Genomic DNA, 20,762 nt, shown 5'->3' on the forward strand with positions numbered 1-20,762 from the left:
TTTAGAGGAACATCCGTGGAGGACACACTGATGTCCCTTCACTTCTGACTGCTCAGGGCCACATACTCTTGGGAGTACAGATTTAATGCACAGCCACTGCAAAGACAGCTGAGAATGGCTCATGGTTATTGAAAAGGAAAAAAATGAAGAACCCAGAAGATTGCTAGAGGTTGCTCTTTCATTGTTCAAAAAATGTCTTAGTTATGTCTCTTTAACAAATCAGCCTTGCCTTTCTTAAGAAAAGTTTAAAAAAAAAAGACACCAATGTTCACACACAGTATCAGTATAGAGCTTAAAATGGAGGTGAATATCATAGCTTAGATTGACAGTCAAGTTTTGAAAGTACAGTAAAAAAAAATGTCAGGGTACATTAATATGACAATGATGTACTAAAATCGGAAAACTTTTTTCTTTGGGCTTTCCACGTACAGAAGACAACGTTGTCAAAACGTTCCCGTTCACACAGGACTGAACACGTAATACGCATGCGCATGACGTCACCGTTTTCACAAATTCACGTTTTTATAGTTTACACAGAGACGATAACTATTGTTTTCAAAATCTTGCAGTTTGAAACCCGTTTTTAAACATTTGCACCTCTTAGTCATTTTTTTCCCACGAGAAACTGAATTTTAATTAAATCTTTTGGCAATTTTGAACTATTTTATGTTTTGCAATTGGTGTATGCCTCATTGATTGTTAGGTTTAGGGGTGGACCTTCATGCTTGCTTTTCTTCTTAAAAGCGCACATTTTCATATGAATCACATTGTACAAATTCATTTGAAATGACAAATACAGTACTTATGTTTTCACTTGGTGAACAGTTTTCAACCCGATCTCGAAACACCATATTGTTTTATATATTTTAATATTTTGCAGTACATTTAAAGTACATTGATTCTTTATAATCAATCACTTAGTAGTTTTATGTTTTCACTCCATGAGATGAGTAGTTAATTTCCTCATTAAAGACATTACGTCTTTGTCTTTTTCTACACTTTAGTTGAGAATCAAAGGTTGTGACTGACGCCAAACTCTTTACTGAAGATAAGTGCATGGTCACAGTTGTTTTTTTACTGTATCTCGGAAGAATTTGAGGAGAAATGATTGAGTTCATATTAAAATTACAGTGCTTAGTATCTTGAGAAATCACAATTTGAGATCTCTTTTGAGAAGACTTAAGATACTTAAGCTTAACTGAACAAACAGGAGTGTTTGATCTATATTAGAACTCATTGCTGAGGACTAATTGAGATATTAAAGAGATTTCCTTTGTGATTTATTCTTTCCTGTGTGAGAGTTGGTTGGGAGAAAGAGAGGGAAACACCATGTGTTGTGCTCTTAATGCTGATTGGATGTTCGCCCACTGTGGGGAAGTGCTGAACAGGACACCTGAGACTGTGTTAAACACGTGGCGGTTGCGGTTCTAAGGGCACATCTCATGAAACCTTTCAACAACACTGGTCAGATTTGACAAATCTCACATGATGATGTCAAACAACCACTAGATCGCCACTCATTTTCGCATGAGGGAAGGAGTGGCCTCGTGCAGACTAGATCAATATTTTATCACGCTCTGTCTGTAAATCTGTCCTTGCCTGTTTTTCATGGCTTGAGGGAAATTCACATGACTTCCTAATGTCATTATTTAGTGAGAGTTTAGGCTGAAAGCTAGTGAGCACACCCTGAAGGGAAGGGTGGTCTGTGTGACTGAAGAAAGGGGTCTTATTGAACTCATGCCACATTAAAGACACATGTGACACTGCCTGCTACTCATGCCCAGAACAGCTTGAGATCAGAAGGAAGTTATTAACACTGTTTGATCTCAAGTAAATCTGCAGATTCACTTAAACAGTTAATGTTCAGCTTTTTTAGAGCAAGATCTCTTATGTACTTTGGAACAATCTGGCAATATTTGTTTGTATAATAAATGAATGCAAACACTGTCTGTAATGGCTTATTGCTTTTATAAAATGCTGATGAATGTTCAAAAATTTTCAAAATAAAGGTTCTTTATTGGCATTGATGGTTCCATGAAGAACCTTTAACATTCATGGGATCTTTCCATTGAATAAAAGGTTATTTTTATAGTGGAAAAAGGTTCTTTAGACGTTCTTCACCCTAAGAAAAAATCAACTGGTCAGTTTAAAAATTTATCAGTGAAAGCTTCTTTGGGGAATCAAAAATGGTTTATTGTTCCCGCCAAATGATTTGCTCAGGCATATTTTTTGGTTAAAAGTGTATTAGAATCCCAGTTCTAATGATGTAATGTATAAAACAGAAATAGCTTTACTTTATGTGGCCATGAACACACCATCACCTGAAATAGCACATGACTTTGAGTTGAAAATAAAGTTATTTCAAAACAAATTCCTCTTTTCTAGGCTGTCCAGTAAAAATAACATCTCTATGCTGCACTCCCACTAGTTTATTTTGCTTTTCCATTTATGGCAGGTTATATTACCGTTTTGTTTTTTTTACAGGTCTCTGACTAGCCTTTTCAGGAACACCAACTTTCAAACAACAGCAAACAACTGAAATTGCTCAGGCATGCACACTCGCCTCTAAAACATAAATGCTGAGCAAAGAAACAGAATTCCTGCAATGGCATCTGTTTACCAGAGAATACAGCACTATAACTGTTTGGTTCAGTAAAACGGCACTTTAGACAGGACTTGCTAGCAATAACACTTTCACGTTTTAGTATCTCGTATTGATACAGTGGTTTTGTATGTTGTTAAAGGTTTGCTAAAGTTTGCTCGGGCACTGTTTACATGCTTTAGTTTGTGGCATCCTGTGGTTTCCAAACCAATATAAGCAAAAGAATTTTGTAACAGCATTCCAAATTTGTAGCCAATGTTAAACAAGAAAGCATAAAATAGAAACTCGTATACACTAATAACATTAAAGAAAAATATAGACCATTTTTTTGCAAGCTTGTCATTTCTCAAAAAATTCTGCATTAATAATAAACAAACATTGAAAATGCCCTAAGATAAAAAAAAAAGGCTCTGTTAGAGTTTTCATTTAAAAAGGACTGTCCCATCTGATGAATGAGTAGCAATGAAAGCAAAGCTCAGTGTAATAAGTGGTATTTTCCCCTGAGGAAACTTTACAGTGCTTCATTCTGCAAATGCATCTCAACCATCTCCCACAGGGTTACTAGACCACTTATAGGTATCAGCACCAGATCCATGGAATAGAACCCCCCCCCCCCCCCCCCCCCCCCCCCCCAAGGCAATTACTCCTCTGAAAATAAAGAGCGCCTACATAGTCTAGACATCAGTGTTTTCTTTTAGTAAATAACTAGGATCTATTACCCACCGTTAGACATAGAGATGAAAGGGAATAAAGAAAGTTTCCTTTTATGTTTTTCTTTTAGGGTTTTCTTCAAATTAGCCTGTACATAAACTGAGTTAAGCATAAATCATTACAACCTTGCTTATCGTACGATGTTCCTTTAGCTTATGCAAGGTCATTGATAGGCAGGAAATCAGATGTAAGTTGCTTTGGATGAATGCTCTGCCAAAAGCATACCTGTAAATCATTAAAGAAATTGAAACAGAAAATATATGTAGTTCATGTTCCAATGTAGGTGAAGAGGATTTTTCCACAAAGATATGCATAAATTCTTAATTTTATGTGGGTGTGTTAATGGGGATACAAAGGTAAACGTCCCATGTTTTCCTCTCACTTGAGACTTGTACAACTCCATTATACCATTGCTGAGCAGACCAAGAGAAGGGGCCTTAAATTATTAATACTCAGGATCAGATAGCACAGGTCAGAGTTCAACAAACCCATTATCTTCTACATCTTATCACAGTCTACCTATATAATGCATGATGGTCACATGCAATATTTCCTTTGGGGTGTTGGTCTCTGATGTTCACTCAGTTGGTGGTGTAGCAACCAATATAATTGGGGTTCCCTTCGTTTTGGAAATTGCTGATGAGGTGCACACAAAAACAACTTATATTGTGACGAAGAATTGCATGAATGCATGTTTGAACTAATTTGACCTCTGTCTTTTATTTCCCTAGAAGCCCCCTGTACTCTCAGAGGATGACAGTGAGCTGAAAAGAGAGAGAAGCCTGAAGACTGTAAGTTTTTTCGATTCAGTGAGTGTGATATCCGCTGGTGAGAGCAGTATGGAGCTTGAAGTCCAGACTGAGGCCCAGCAAAGTTATGCGAGCAGTGGGCAGAACAGAGTGAGACATGGGGGAGAAGGACTGGACAGTGAAGTTGCCAAGGAAATCCTGTACCTGGATCAGGTCCTTGAGGCCAACTGTTGTGACCCCAGGGCCGAAATGACTTCAAATGGGACAAGTTCCCCAGAGATTAACTCAATTAGAGTTCATGGATCTGGACCATCTGTGCATACTTGTGACACATCACCCTTACACAACCATGAAGTTGTTTTAGATGGGAAAAAACAGACCACTTTTGTTGATGATAACTTTAACACTAAACCCAATGGTCATGCAGCGATGATAGGAAACGACTATGCAAGGTCACCCGAGTCCCCTAGGACAGCAATCAAGAAGGAGGCACGTTTTGAGCTCCGACCATTTCATGAAGAGAAGAAACCATCAAAACTATTTGACACCCCAACTGAGAAAGAAGTTCGGGTGAAGAAAGTCAGACCCTCGGAGGAGATTGCAGAGCTAGAGCGGGAAAGGCTGGAACTCATCCGAGGTCAGGCAGTCAAGAAAAATCCTGGAATTGCAGCAAAATGGTGGAACCCACCTCAGGAAAAGGCACTGGAAGAGGAGCTGGAGCCAGAGCAGCTGGAGTCGCTTCGAAGATATGAGGAGAGGAAGCAGAAGAGACCAGAGACCAACCGTATGCCACAAGCTGCACCCAGACAGACAATCTCCTTTATCCAACCTGAAACAGGAAATAAGGAGGATGTTGTCATGGAAGAGATTGACTTTTCTGCAGCACGCAAACAATTTCTGCAGATGGAACATAGCAAGCAGCCCACAGCCCCTAAGAGGAATGTGGCACCACAGCTTTACTCTGCCAAACCTTTCTTCAGGGCTCCAGAGATCATGCATGTAGAGAGGCCATGCGGTTCTGTCACAGTTGCCAATCAAGAAGGGGTCACATTCTATGATGGAAGTGAAGTTACTACAGTCAAAGCTGAAAAGATTTACTGCTGCTCTGGAGAATCTGCCATACTACCCAAAGAAAGTTTGGCTCAGAACGAGTTGCAAGATGATGATTTTACTTGTGCCCGCGCAGTTATGACCATTGTGAAGGAAGAGGATTCTGATTTGTGTCAACGTTCTTTGAACAGCTCCTACCATACGGAAGAAATTGACTCCGGGTTAGATGACCTATCCCTACGGTCTCAGGACACCACTGTACTTGAGACGCTTTCCAATGACTTCAGCATGGACAACATAAGTGACAGTGGTGCATCAAATGAAACCATGAGTGTCTATTTGGAAAACTCTCTTGGGGAGTACTCTTTTCCCTCAACTCCAATGGCCACTACACCAATCAATGGGAAACACGAAAGTGGTATCAAATCTCCAGGTGAACAGAGTGAGTCTTATCATGGAGAAGGCTTGACGGAAGAAGAGTTGGAATACCATGCTGGTGTTCTTGTCCAAAATGCTATCCAGCAAGCCATTGCCCAGCAGAATGACAAATGGGAGCCTCTTCAGGCCACACAACATTCGTCCCCTATCCCTGAGAGACATGTGGAAAGTATCCAACCCCTAGTGGAGAGATCTACTGTCACACCACCTCCCAAAGTGCCATCCCCTCTAGAGGAGAGGAAAACAATCACTCCTCAAATAACTGTAGTTCAAGCCGCCCCAGTTATCCCAGTGAACACTTACAAACCCCCCAGTCCCTCTCCACCACCATCAGAGAAAGCAGAATTCAGCTATTTCAGTAAGTACTCCGAGGCAGCAGAGCTCAGGAGCACAGCAGCTGCCACTCGTACTCAGGAAACGGAAGTCACCTCAGGGCCATTCAAGCTGCGCTCACGCAAACAGAGAACCCTGTCCATGATCGAAGAGGAGATTCGGGCAGCCCAGGAGCGCGAGGAAGAGTTGAAGAGACAACGGCAAGCGCAAACATTGCACCCACCCCGTACGCAGAGGCTGAAGGCCAACAACCAGCCAAACAAGCTGGTCCTTTCTGGGAAGACTGCACCAGGTATGATTATGTCCAACCAATGTGCACAAACATGGCAGCAATAATTGAACACTTACTGTAGGACAATATGTGCGGAACCTTATTTGATGACTTTTATTTTAAGGGTAACGTATCCCACAATGAATAGCCCTGTAGGATAAACCATACAAAATTCAAATTAGTACTCATAATCATATTTAAACTGCTCTTTGTGCAATGAATTATTTTCATATTTAAATTACAATATTCCTCTAATGGTCTATGTGTTTACACCTGTTACTAATGCAAACCATCAGCTAAAACTGAAGGTTCTGACATCTGGCTCTGTAACTCGAGATTTGATGTTAATTACCTGGTGATAGTCAGTCATGTAACTGGAAATTCTGGACGTTCTCTTCATAGAGCTAATTTAGTTTACATTCCTTGCACGCTGTGTCCCACTGTTCAGCCTGAGTCACTTTTGCAAGCTGTGCTTTTTGAAGTGGGTTTTAAGAAAACTGCAGCGCAGTGCCTAATTTTTTTTCTTTTCACTGTATGAGGTTGATGACTGATGACTACTCTGAATAATTGACTAGATAATGCTATATGGGTAGCATAAATATATGTTGAAGCTTTCAGTTCTAGTGACCACCAACAATTTCAAAATGTGTTGGTTTGATGTTATTCAAATTATTATAACAGACTAGGAAGATGTACTTTGAATGTTCTGTTCTGTATGCTTGGTTTAGGTGATGTAATACTCATTAGCACAGTAATGTCAGTGTGTGCTGTTCCTGTTGACAATTGTCCGTGTCTCAGTCATGATGATGTCCTGTACTAGTTTATGTCTGCCCTCTAGTGGTATCATAGGGAATGCATGAGTCCTTTCTTTTAGCCTGCTTTTAGCTATAATGCTAAATCCCATTGTATTTGAATTTATCTTGTGCGATCAGTCTCAGTGATTGACTACCCATTAATGACAGTGGTTCTGAGTGGACAAAAATAGATTTAGTCATAAATTTCTGTGAAGAGGCACAGATTGTCTACAGCAAATTTTCATCTAAAGCTTTGCAAATAGACTGAAGTTGCCAAACTCAGCAGAAGTAAATACGTTTTCAGTTTCAATATCAACACGCTATATATCAAATACGTGACAAACTGCGGCCAGTATGGAGTAAATATATATATAATAATATATGCTTCATTCTGTCTAGATAACTATACAAACTGACATGGTTTTCTCTCAGATTCCCTTGATTTAATGGAATGAGGAACCACATTGTGGGTTTCTACACTGAGTCCTCTGTGCCTCTAATATCCATACTTGGGTCATAATCAAGAATGTGTCTGGGACTCTGGGCCCTTTCATGTCCCCTAAATTGATGAGTGATGAAAAAAGTATCTCGTTGAAACATACAAAATACTTCAGAACTATTTTATCATTTTCTTCTAAAATATTTGGCATTAGTTCCATTGACTTTTTGCACATAGGCCAAAATAAGTTCACATTAGTGTCAAGTCAGGTCACCTTTACCTCTATAGCGCTTTAAACAATGCAGATTATTTCAAAGCAGCTTTACAGGGATAAACAGGAAAATAATGATTCAGTGATGCAAACAGAGGTCAATTCTGCTGTAAAGCAGCCATAAATAGACAATACCCAGCAAGCAATAGCTGTCATATTACCATCTAGGTTAACTACCTGATATAGTCTGGCTATGATTAACCCACTTCTAGCCAAAATAACCTTGAATTTGGTTACATGTTTATAATAACTTGCAAGATGTATGATATTCCATCATGTAAGCATAGTCAAGAGTGATTACAAGGTGTTTGGTTTAATTTCTTTGACATCTTCATGTTCTAGATGACTAGTCTATTCTTGGGCTATGGTTAGACGTTAATTAAATTTTCAATGACTACCCAAATTTTGCCTAGTTTTAGCTTAGACATCAGGGCTGTGTTTGGACGACTATTAAACGTCTTTTAAACGCAAAATTGCTTGCTGGCTAGGTTCAGTTGAAGTCAGTTCAGTGTTGATTCAGTTCTTTTCAAGAACTGTGTAAAGATCATCAATAATTGAATGAGTTCAATCTATAAAGCAGCTCTTCAGAAAACAGTGATGTCATCGTCCAGCTCAGTTCAGCTCTTATCCAATAGTGTCAGTGCAGTTAAATCAATAATATTGCTGTATATTAAGTGCTTGGAATGTAATTTTACCACCAACAAAAAAGAGAGTTTAAATGGATCTCATGAAACATGGCAAGAACATATGGCAGTCTTATACAATCAAAATAAAAAATAACAAGTTATATATATTTTTTTTTTCATAGTTAATTTATTGAATTAAATTCACATTTATTTGTATTGCGCTTTTCACAATACATATTGTTTCAAATCAGTTTTACAGAAACTGCATGTGTCTACATTACGATATATAGTGATCTGTTATCAGAGGTGATTGTGTTCAAGTTGTGCATTTCCCAATGTACATATACAAATGACACCGTTAGCTAACATCATGTATTAATTTAAGGCAGAAACAATCAGCTCATTGAAGTAATTATTACGATTTGTGAACATAATGATTACAATATATGGAAAATTTAGCATAGGTGCGTGTTGATTCAGAGTTTGCTTCATCTGAAGTCCTCGCAGGAGTTGGCGCCGTCTCTTCACAGGTGTTGGGTCATCTGAAGTCTTCGTAAGAGGCTGGATCCAAACTGGAGCTGACGTACTCTAGTTACCTCAGGATGGGCATCCCGAGATAAAACAGAAAAGCAAATGGAGAGTAATTAGCATAGCAGCTGTTCATAACATTTCAAGCAAAAATATCCATGTGCATTTGATCTGATACAACTGAAGTACAAGATTATGAAATGTGTTAAGTGAATGCTTGGCTAAAGAAATGCGTCTTTAATCTAAATTTAAACTGGGAGAGTGAGTCCAAGCCCCAAATATTAATAGGAAAGCAATTCCAGAGTTTAGGAGCCAAATGCGAAAACGCGCTCGCTCATTTAGTGGATTAGAAATCCTAGGTACAGCCAGAGACGGATTGTAGGACGATAGAAGATCAGTTAAATACACTGGAACTGAACCATTTAGGGCCTTATGGGTCAGTAGCAATACTTTATAATTGATACGAAATTTAATTGGTAACCAGTGTAGAGAAAATTGGTGTTATATGATCATATTTTGACCTGGTAAGAACTCAAGCAGCTGCATTTTCGGCTAATTGTAGCTTGTTTATTGAGGATACAGGGCAACCGCATAGTAATGCAATACAGTAATCCAGTCTAAATGCTTTTCTGCATCAGAAATAGATAGCATGTTCCATAATTTAGTCATGTTTCTGAGGTGGAAGAAGGCTGTTTTTGTAACATATGAAATATGATTTCGAAAGACAAGTTGCTGTCAAATATAACAGCCAGGTCTTTTACTGTAGAGTAATAATTTATTATTTCTTCTATCTGCAGGTAAAATTGAGAAGATTCGTCAAGTTCCTCCAGTGTCGCCGTGCTCTTCAGATGGAGCTCTGCCCTCGCCGCTGTCTGATCTGGGCAGTGATGACTCTGGAGGACAGCGACCCAAGAACTTCATGCAGACTCTGATGGAGGACTACGAGACACACAAAGTCAAGCGCAAGGAGAAATCTGAGGACAGCAGTGTAAGTCTCTTATTCAAATGTGTGCAGTGATAGATTGATATTTTATGGCATAATGAATTGTCTGTGGATTCTTCTTGTCTACACTTCCAGACATCCATCTGCATCATACCATTTACAATCGAAATGTTCAATTTCACTTTAATGGTCAGTTTGGAATTAGTGATTCCTACTGCTAAAACACCATTGCCATGACTTGCATCAGAAACATAGTTCGTCTTTTTCATCTCATGCTAAGAAAGTGAGAAAAGGGACTTTCCAGCTCAATTAGAAACTGAATTAATAAAGATTTGTGCCACGTGAAACCACCATCAAAAGCCTATTGGGAACTCACAGTTTCATATCAACCACAGTCTTTCCCCTTTTGCTTTCTCAGATATCAACACATTTCCTCTAAAAGCTATTATTTGGAGAACAAACAACTAAGTGCCAGTCTTTTGCAACTTTTCTGCACTGGCAGTATCACATTCTATTATTACAATGCAGACAAAGTGAAAGCCATGCTTTGGAACCACAGTAGTGGTAACAATATAGCGAATCAATTCACGTTCCAGTGCCGATTGTAAAATAATTCCATGGCAGTGTTGCACTTGTAAGTTTGCCAAGTAAAATAGCCAAATATTTATAAATTGGATAATTCCTCAAGGCCTTACAAATTACATTTGGCATCACATTTAAACACAATACAAATGAATGCTTGTTTTAGCTTAGGGAAGGGTGTAACCAAATATTTGAGGTAGGGGTGGATCAAATATAAAAAGTTTCAGAATGAGCCATTGATAAAAACAAATCAAAATGTTAAAACTGGTTATCCACAAATCTAAATATAGGAAGACATGTGTATTGTAGTGATTGCCCTTAACTCAGGAAACAAATGCATGCAATGGTTAATGAATTTAAATAAAGTAGTTCATAGTTCATGCTCCTTGAAAAATTAGCTTTTCAATTAGCACACGGTATTGAGCCAATATGATCTGTATATAGTATATAAAAAGTAAAGTATATAAACATGAAAATAACAGACCAGCAGTATTCATGTGGAAGTTGATCTATGCTGTTCTCTACACAATAGCCAGTGTTTGCAGATTGACTAATTCTTCCTCTTTCCTTCTTGTCAGTATGTCCGCTCAGTTACAACTGAGGTACTTGTACAATGCTTGCTTCAAAGTTCATCGAGCCTTCATTTGTGTTATTGCATGTTTTTTTTTTAATGGGGGGAGGAGTTGTAGCAGTGCAAATACTTTGACATATGTAATGTGTTTCCAAGAAATCATTTTGTATCGTGTCATTGAGTCATTCATTTCATATGGATCCACATTTTGAACTAGTCAAAGTATTTGCACCTACATGATCAGTATCCAAAGTTCAGTGGCACTATTCATTCACATGAAACATGTGTCAAACAGCTACGAACTTACAATGTCCAGTCTTCATTTGAGCATTTTACCACCTCCATTCAGATTCCTAATGTTTCAGCTCTTTGTATTTTACATTGGACACAATAGTCAAGTTATTTGAGAACTTTGGATTGGACATTTAGGTTCGTTGGATTAAGACACAACGAGTGTAACACTTGGCACCAGTTTTTACAACAGTATTTCTTTTGAAACAGCATGTTCTCTTTTCTGCTTTATTATTTCTGCTTTCTTGCACATAAGCCTGTATTGTGTGTTGTGGAGTTCATATCTAAAGCTGTTTTGGACAAGCAGACCCAAACCCAGCATGAAACTGTTTGGAAAACAGGTGGGGTCCAAAATTGACCTTTTGGTGTGTATGTTTGCACATGCGAGTGATTGATATTAAATCTCTTTAAAGAAAATAATTGATTTTGGCATTACTCCTTTTTTGTATTCAGTGTAAATAATGTAGCCTGTATTGGTATAGTATATGGTATAGAAAAATCTCATATCTCCCAGCGCTTCTACAACATACTTTAAATTTTAAAGTTCAGATCACATATTTTCTAAGAAAAATCATGATTCAAACGGTCACACTTTATATTAGGTGTCATTAACTACTATGTACTTACATCAAAAAATAAGTACAATGTACTTATTGTGTTCATATTGTTTGCAAAACACGTTTGCTGATATTGAGGTGGGATACGGGTAAAGTTAGGGACAGGTGTGGTGGTATGGGTAAGTTTAAGGGTAGGGTTAGGTGTAAGGGAAGTGTTAACAGTGCAATTATAAATGTAACTACAGAAATTAATTACAGATGTAATTACATGCAGGTAATTTTTTAAAATGTTAGTACAATGTAAAAACATGTATGTACACAATAAGTAAATTGTATCAAATGATTAATTAAAATGTTAATACATAGTAGTTAAGGCCACCTAATATAAAGTGGGTCCAAAGACTGTGTCCAAGGTGGGACTGATAAGTCAGCAATAGTTTATGGTTGCAAGGGAAATTGTTTACACTTTATTTCGATGGTCCAGTTTAGACATTCTACTAACTATAAGTAACTTTGTAACTACATGTAAACTTACTCTCATTAGAGTATTAGTAGTCTGTTATGGTTGGTAGAATATTAAGCAGACAGTCTACTAATACTCTACTGAAACATAGGCCCCGTTTACATCTGGTATTAAGATGCGTTTTGGTCGATCAGATCACAAGTGGAGGATGCTAAATACAGGTGTAAACAGGGTATAAAATGTTTGAGCTTGAGTCCACTAGACAGCCACAAAAGACGCGTACTCTCCACCTACTGACCTAATGCGTAAACATTATGGGAAGTGCACTAGCCAGATGGGATTTAAACTGTGTCAGCTGGAAACCCAAGTTTGGTTTGAAGACGAGAAACGTACCAAACACAACATAGATGTAGAAATCATTACAATAGACATATTTAGTTTTCTCACCATTCATGATCTAGTGGCTGTTAGAGCAGAAACGTAAGCTGCTGCTCTCCATATGTTTTTCCGATGTCTTCGGGCACGTTCATGTGTAAATTGCATGGGCTTATTTCATTCATTAGATCGAAAGATCTGAAAAAGCCCATACATTTACTTGTCCATAGACAATCCCCTCCAAGAAATCAGGACAGAAATAGTTGAAAGTGGACAAAAGGGAGGGATTAAAACACCAGGTGAAAACGGGTATGTGTCTCCCTCGTCTACTTGTGATACGATCGACCAAAACGCAACTTAATACCAGGTGTGAACAGGACCTTAGTTGGCAAAGCTATGTCTAAAGTGGACCATCGAAATGAAGTGTTACTGGGAAATGTGCTTTGAACTTATTCTTAACATTTATTTTCTATAAATAGCTAAATCACTGTGATGAATATATAATTATAACATTTAAAACAACTTTGAATAACAGCCATTTTTATGTTTATCTTCAGGTTCTGGAGGCAACGCGTGTGACTCGCAGAAAAAGTAACATGGCCCTCCGGTGGGAAGCAGGCATCTACGCCAACCAGGAAGAGGGTGAGGAGGAGGAGGAGGAGGAGGAGGAGGAAGAAGAAGAGGAGGAAGAGTAAATTAAACCTTCTTTCTATACCGAGAAGAACGAGAAAGAGAGGAAAAATTTGCAACAGGACAACCACAAGTATTTATTGGGAATACAAACCCCAACAGCAGTTCACACCTCTCTGAAGATTTGTTCTGTCCGTTTCTGGAGAACGAACGCGACATAACTTTGACATTGAAGACCAGAGATACTATAACATTTTACATTTCCACTACCAAGATATTGCTTTTTCTTTTGTGCTGATACGTTTTAAGAAAGTGGAATGTGCAGAGGCAAGTATCACATTTTTGGAGACTGGGATTTTTTGCATTAATGTTGCAACCTAGCAAACAAGATTAGTGTGAAGGCCACATTGCAAACTTCACAAACATAAAGGTGTTAGCGTGCAGCTAAGGACATGGAAAAAGAATGAAAAAAATGGGATAATATTTTGTTAGTTGGGGGAGATTTGATAAATGTGATTTTATGCTAGATTATTGACACTTCGACTTTACACAATGTGTCTTGCATTGCCGAAAGTGCAAAAACTGCTATTTGGTTTCCTGTTTATTGCAGTTTCTCATAATCTCAATTACAGCCTATAGAAATAGGAAGACTCAAATTATTCCCCTAATTTGCCATATTGTTCAGAGAGAAAATGTAATGAGGAGGACAAGTGAAAGTAGGGCACAAACATGTAACCTTGAAAGACTTTGTGAGGTTATAACAATAAGTCAAAGCAGAAGAGGAAGAAGCGGTAATAACGTGCAGAGCTGGTCGTGGCTTTTTATAGGCAGCGGGTGCATTCTCCATTGACAAAAGACAGGAAATATGTTTGGAATGAAACTTTAGGATGTTATTGCTGTTTGCAGTTGAAGGCACCTGTGTTTAAATTGAAGTTATAGCTGAGCATTTAATGGCTGATGTAAATGTTTTGGGAATGTTTATGTTGTGTGTAGGGCAGAACAGCAAAAGCGGTGTCTTTAAAGTGCCCCTATAATGCTATTTTAAAGGTTCTTACTTTTGTTTTGGAGGTCTCCTACAATATGATTACCACTGTCAAAAAACACATTTTTTTAGAATATTCATGACTTCATCACCTCTTTTTTCAGTGTCTGAAATGGTTCGATAAAGGATTCACTCTCTCTAAACCCCTCCTTTCTGAGAGCCTCCTCTGCTATGACTGGTCAGATGATCCAGTCTGTTATGATTGGTCTACTCTGCTCTTATTGGTCAGATGGCCAGTCTGTTGTGATTGGTCGACCACTTACAATACGTGTCGGAAACCTAACGTCTATTACCATATCTGAATTTCAGCTCTTCCCCAGCACTTGATACAGAGTGATACGAACAGTAACGATGGCGTCGGTTTTACTGTATCAATTCCAGTCCTCATCCTCATCCTTTGGAAGTGCATCAAAGTGGATTTGATTTCGCAGGGCAGAGAATCTTCCCAACGTGTCGAGAACATGAACCAAACTCTTCCAGTCTCAGCTACAACTACAGTGATTGAGGGTCAAAGTGCGCGACGTTGTTCGCGGGCAGCCAATGAGGACCATAGGCTGGCATTATGCAAATGTGTTAAAAACCTACATAGGTTCAAGCAGGAAGTAAGACTGGAATTACTGACAACTTGTTTCAAGCAGTTCAGAATCACTCCTTTGAAACTTTGCAGACCTTTTACATTCAGAAACTGCTATATTACACACTCCATGTAAGGTAATATCCGAAAAGCACAATAGGTGTACTTTAATGCAAAAATGAAGAAAAGAACATGATATGTTGGTAAAGATGGCTAAAATACGTAACGTAAACGTAAACACAAAATAAAACACAGAATTCACTGTGCTGAATTGCTTAGTTGATTTTTAAACGAATCATAATCTCTCTTTCTGGCATTTTTAAAGCCATTACCAGCAGAAACTGTAAACACAATACCATTATTTAACACCGTTAAAAAATATTGATACAAATGTACACATTAATGTATGAAATGTTAATGTGATTTATTTTTTGTTTCCTTTTTTCCATTCTTTTAAAAAACATTTGGCAATATAAAGAATGTTATCCTCTATACATGGATCTATACATGACATTGACATCAGTGATGGACATGCAGCGTAAAGGAAACAAAGAGGACAAAATCATGGACAAATATTCTTCTATATTTAATCCTTGACTTCGAATTTTTGCCTTCGGCCTGATGCGTTTGTCAAGCCACAAATGAAGACAATCCCACAAGCATCATTCAACAACGTGGCTTTGATGTTTTTGTATACTCCACATATAATATATATTACAAAGAAAAAAAGTATTTAATGGACTGCTGTCCTTTAATGAGTACATGAAGTATTTGTAGTCTCTGGTTTAGAGTGACATATATTACATAGTTTCTCAAATTGCAGGCAAAAAAAGACAAACTAGAAACTCTATAACAGTTATGCATTATTATAATAGGTGGGTGTCATATAAAGTTACACCTATTCAGAATTATTAATGTTTCTGCAGAAGGTGCATCAACTTTATTTAATGGGGGGAAACAGAAATGTGTTGATCTCTGGACACTGACTTTCTTAAGTGTCCATTTGTTTTGATGCTTGATGTGAGATTGTGTAACGACCATCAGTTTTACTCAGAGCAGGATGATGGATTTTTACTTGGATTCTTTGATATGAGATGATTATTGTTGGTGAGCAAATAATTTGATTTTTATAAGGGGAAAATATTTTTATTTGAGCAGTGAGATATATGCAGTATTCCTATAAATGGAAAATAGTTTTGGAAAAATGACTGATGTTTAGTACTATTACTGCACATTTATTCATATATACCGTGTTGTGTGTATTTGAGGGCCAAGTATGCCATATTATATGCATTTTCAGAGGTTTTCATTAGTTTGCTTAGGTGCTGTAGGCAACATTTCTAGCACAGAGTAGTTAAAGTATTGACAGTGATGCTGACAGGTTTTGCGTCATAAAATGTGCAGCATTCAAATTAAATGTAAAGCCAGCTTTAGTTCACTAAAGATGGCATGCTTTTGTACTATAATGTATGAGAAATTGACAAAAATGGTTGTTTTACCTCATGAAGTTAAGTTATAAAAAACAAGCCAATGTTCAAATCTGTTATATAATAGGATTCCTACGGCATAGGATGGTGGCCAAAATTGCTTCTAATGTACAATACCAGAGGAAAAAGGAACCATTAGAAATTGAGCAATGTTGCAGTTGTCGATGTGTAAAGGCATTATGGCAAAAGCATCAACCTTTCAGGACATCTGGGAAAAACATTGCGATCATACTAGTGAAATTGTTTATTGTCAATGTTGTAGTGATATGAAGCACTGCTCACACAGAAATCAATTTCAAACCAAGCAGCTTTCTGTTGGTCAAACGCGGCGTATTCATGACCAATTTGATCCTGTTTTGTAAATTCTTATTGAAATCACACCTTTACCGTTGTTATGTGAAAATTCCAACCCGATCTCATTGGAAAACGTAACTATTTTACTGGGAGGCGATTGTGTCAATTTTTACATTTTGAATTGTACAAAAATAGAGGATTTTAAAAGAAACTCATTATGAGGGACCACCCCTAACCCCGCCCCTAAACTTACCCATCACTGGGGTTTAAACAGATTGTACGAATTCGTATGAATTAGCCATGGAAATAGTACAATATTTACGAAATACAATTTCTGATCCAGCCTACAGTCATTTAAATAGGAATACGCAGAATCGTATGGAAGCTTGTTTCAGTTACGGAATAATAAAAACCGTTTATATCTCACAACTTTTTATTCTCAGAATTGTGAGAATCACTCGCTATTGCGAGAAAAATGTCAGAATTGTGACTTTATTTCTCAGAATTGTGACTTTATAACTCGCAACTTCTGAGAAAAACGTCAGACTCAAAATTGCAAGATGTAAACTTGCAATTGCGAGGGGGGGGACATTCAGAATTGTGACTTTATATCTCATAGTTCAGACCTTTTTTCTCAGAACTGTGAGAGATAAACTCGCAATTGCGAGTTATGAAGTCCGAATTACGAGATAGCCTATAAACTCGCAATTCTGAGAACAAAAATCTGAATTGTGAAATATAAACTTGCAATTGTGAGGAAAAAATGTATTACCGCAATTACCTTTTTTATTATTCTGTGGCAAAACAAGCTTCCATAGTATAGTTTGGCATGCATGAGGAAGAAACATTTTCACACACAAATTTTATCCGCTTTTAAGTTATGCAAATTCACCGTATTGACCAACAGAAAGTGACTTCTGCGCAAGCGGGTGTTTTGTGCATTGCCACACTATTGATGATAGACAAGGGACGGTTAGAAACTTGTAGTTTTTTGTGTCGCTAATGTGACCGCAAAAGTGTTCAACAAATATATGCCTACTTTAGACTTCTAGTCAAGCGTTTGACTGTGTCCGTGTGCATGACAAATACTGCATCTGTTCCAATAGATTTTCATTGTCAGTTTCACAAAATACAGTTTGTTCTTTAAAAAAAAAAACTTGCCTTCAGTGAAATCACAAGAAGTATTGCTTTTTTTCCACAGTCTGAACCAAGTAAACAGTGTTTTTTTTATTTTACTTTTAAAGTAACACCAAAAATATGTTTGCTCTTGTTGTTTAAATAGTTAGTTATTATTACAAACCCACTTGCAATTGCTTCCTTAAAAGGTTTAATGTGTGTTCTAGTTCCCTTTGGGAGAAACCAAGGGAATATTGATTATGGTGTGATAATGCAATCATGCTTTCAAAAGGCCTCTTTTGACATGTTAACCACTTATTGTATGTTAATATTCTGCTTATATTGTTTTATAGTAATTGTAAGTCTCACTCTTACACACATATATAATTATTTTCTCATTAAAAAGAAAATGTGTAAAACGTCTCTATTCTTTCATCGACTCCATCTAAAATCTGTGACAATGTAATTGTGACGTCTAGATGAACATACACAAATCAAAGATAAATAAAGTACTTGGGCAGCAACTGATGACGTTTCACAAGAACACAAGTACGCACAAGATTATATATTGAGAATTTGTTTAAGCTGGTTGAAAGTCTCTACACATCCTGATAGCAATTATTAAGTTAAAGGGAAAGTTCACCCAAAAATTAATATGACCCCATGATTTACTCACCCTCAAGCCATCCTAGGTCTATTTGATATTCTTCTTTCAGACGAATACAATCAGAGTTGTATTCAAAAATGTCCTGGCTAATCCAAGTATTATTCATCTTTGTCATTAGGATATGTACCGAAAACCTTTAAGCTGGCTCTTATTAAACCCCTTATTAAAAAAGCACAACTTGATCCTAGATAAATCTACCTAAATCTATAAATCTACTGCATCATAGTACTTAGCCTGCTCCATTACAGTTACAATTTTTTGGCTCTCATCATCCAATCGTGGTTGTATCTCTCTATTAGTGTTATAGATCTTAGTGCTGCATTGCATTTGATACTATCAACCACAACATTATTTTGAATAGACTTGAAAATTATGTCAGCATTACTGGAATTGCACTGGCATAACTGGAATTGCATTGGCATGGTTTAAATCATACTTATCTGACCGTCATCAGTTTGTAGCAGTAAATGACGAGATGTCATACCGATCACATGCTCAGTATGGAGTACTGCAAGGCTCAGTGCAAGGACCGTTGCTTTTCACCCTGTACATGCTAACCGTGGGAGATATCATTAGGAAGCATGGCATTAGTTTTCACTGTTATGCTGATGATACTCAACTCTATATTTCTCGGCGTCCCGACAAAACTTACCACTTCGCAAGATTAGCGGAATGCGTAGCTGATCTAAAAAAATTTAATGATTTGTAATTGTTGGACAAAAAACTTCAGCACGTAGTAGCCTAGAATACTGTCTAACACTTGATGGCTGCTCTGTCAAGTCCTTGTCGTCAGTTAATCTGGGTGTGCTCTTTGATACCAATCTCTCATTTGAAAGCCACGTTTCTAGTAACTGTAAAACCGCATTCTTCCATCTTAAAAATATATCTAAACTACAACATATGCTCTCAATGCAAAATGCTGATCAGTTAGTTCATGCGTTCATGACCTCAAGGCTAGATTATTGTAATGCTCTACTGGGTGGTTGCCCTGCTCGCTTAAAGCAGCACTAGGTAACTTTTCAACCTTCATAATATATTTTCATAATATAATATAGGTTGAATGACACGTCTGTCATAGCCTGACGGGGTCTGTATCGTTTTTAATCGTACTTTTAATTTTCGGGTTTCGGGTAGTAACCCGAGAACAAAAAGAACTACAAAATGCGACTGCTTTACGGCATATACGTCACTTCCACCACCACCCCCACTTCCTTAAATTCGGACGTGCGAGCCCAACTATCATTTGTTTGTCGAATGTTATAGTCATGGCTGAAGCAGCACAGAAAAATAAGAAAGCAAAGGTTTTGTAGGAGAAAAGCAAAAAGAGGAAACGAGAAAGTGATCGGATTAAAGGCAGGACGAGGATCAACATTGGGCCAGCGTTTGCTCGTTGGCGTGAGCTGAAGGAGGAGGGGCTACATTCTTGCAAGTAAATGGCCTACATAAGACGTACAAAATCATATTTTAGGATACCTAACATGTCTGTGATATTTGTTTATTTGTCTTGCCTCAAGCTATAATGCAAATCGATTTTTCAAATTTACAGATTCATCTATGGAAGCTTGATATTATAATATTGACGATATATGGTTATTACCTACCACTAAAACATTGAATTGAAGTATCATATAGATTCTGTAAAACGGTAACCAATAGACTAGGCTACTATAATGACGCTGGCTTGTAAACGTGAGCATCGCGATCATTTGGCGTTTGAAAAACATAAAACCCATGAAATTATATTCATATGACATGCTGAAACATATGCCACTGTACCTGGGATGAAGACATTTCACACGCGACGCAAGCAGAACACTTGCATGTGAACTACTCCAGCAGTGTTCAGGGCTATCATGGTTGTCATGTCAACAAATGCACGTGCGCACCCACTGATGTAGGATGACAGAGTTTACGACAGTAGTAGAGGACAATACTGTTTCCCAACTGTAGGGGGACCCCGAGAGCAAAACCTACCTAGTGCTGCTTTAATAAATAAACTGCAGCTGGTCCAAAACGCAGCAGCTCGAGTTCTACTAGAACCAGGAAGTATTACCATGTTAGCCAGTTTCTGTCAACACTGCACTGGCTCCCTATTAAACATTGTATACATTTTAAAATCTTGCTTATTACTTACAAAGCACTAAAGTCTCAAAATTCCGGCCAGTTGGTAATACCCAGAATATCAAAATCAAATGTTGCCGGTCGATCCTTTTCCTATTTAGCACCTGACCGTCAACAAGCCCGTCTTCTGCGTGATGACTCCTATCTTCAACCAGATGGAACTGGACAAATATTCTGAATATCCAATCTAATCTGACTTCCAACTTGTAATGTAGCCTGAATCATATTCATACACTG

At 37.7% G+C, this 20,762-nt stretch overlaps 1 protein-coding gene across 7 annotated transcripts in view; it reads left to right on the forward strand.

Annotated features, from left to right (window-relative positions):
• Positions 1-18,152, forward strand: part of palm2akap2 (PALM2 and AKAP2 fusion) — a 145,206-nt gene extending 127,054 nt beyond the window's left edge. For 5 of the 7 annotated variants that reach the window (XM_079803916.1, XM_079803919.1, XM_079803920.1 and 2 more), the window contains 4 exons: positions 4,045-6,175; positions 9,610-9,800; positions 10,916-10,939; positions 13,152-15,657. In XM_079803916.1, coding sequence (XP_079660042.1) covers positions 4,045-6,175; positions 9,610-9,800; positions 10,916-10,939; positions 13,152-13,289 — 2,484 coding nt within the window. In that variant the 3' untranslated portion in view covers positions 13,290-15,657. Of the gene's footprint in view, positions 1-4,044; positions 6,176-8,782; positions 8,973-9,609; positions 9,801-10,915; positions 10,940-13,151 lie in introns of those variants that run through there. The other 2 variants (XM_079803917.1, XM_079803918.1) reach the window with 2 other exon arrangements.
• Positions 18,153-20,762: the final 2,610 nt, after the last annotated feature.

The sequence above is a fragment of the Gobio gobio genome (assembly GCF_949357685.1).
Source record: "Gobio gobio genome assembly, chromosome: 22".
Lineage (NCBI taxonomy): Eukaryota > Metazoa > Chordata > Actinopteri > Cypriniformes > Gobionidae > Gobio > Gobio gobio.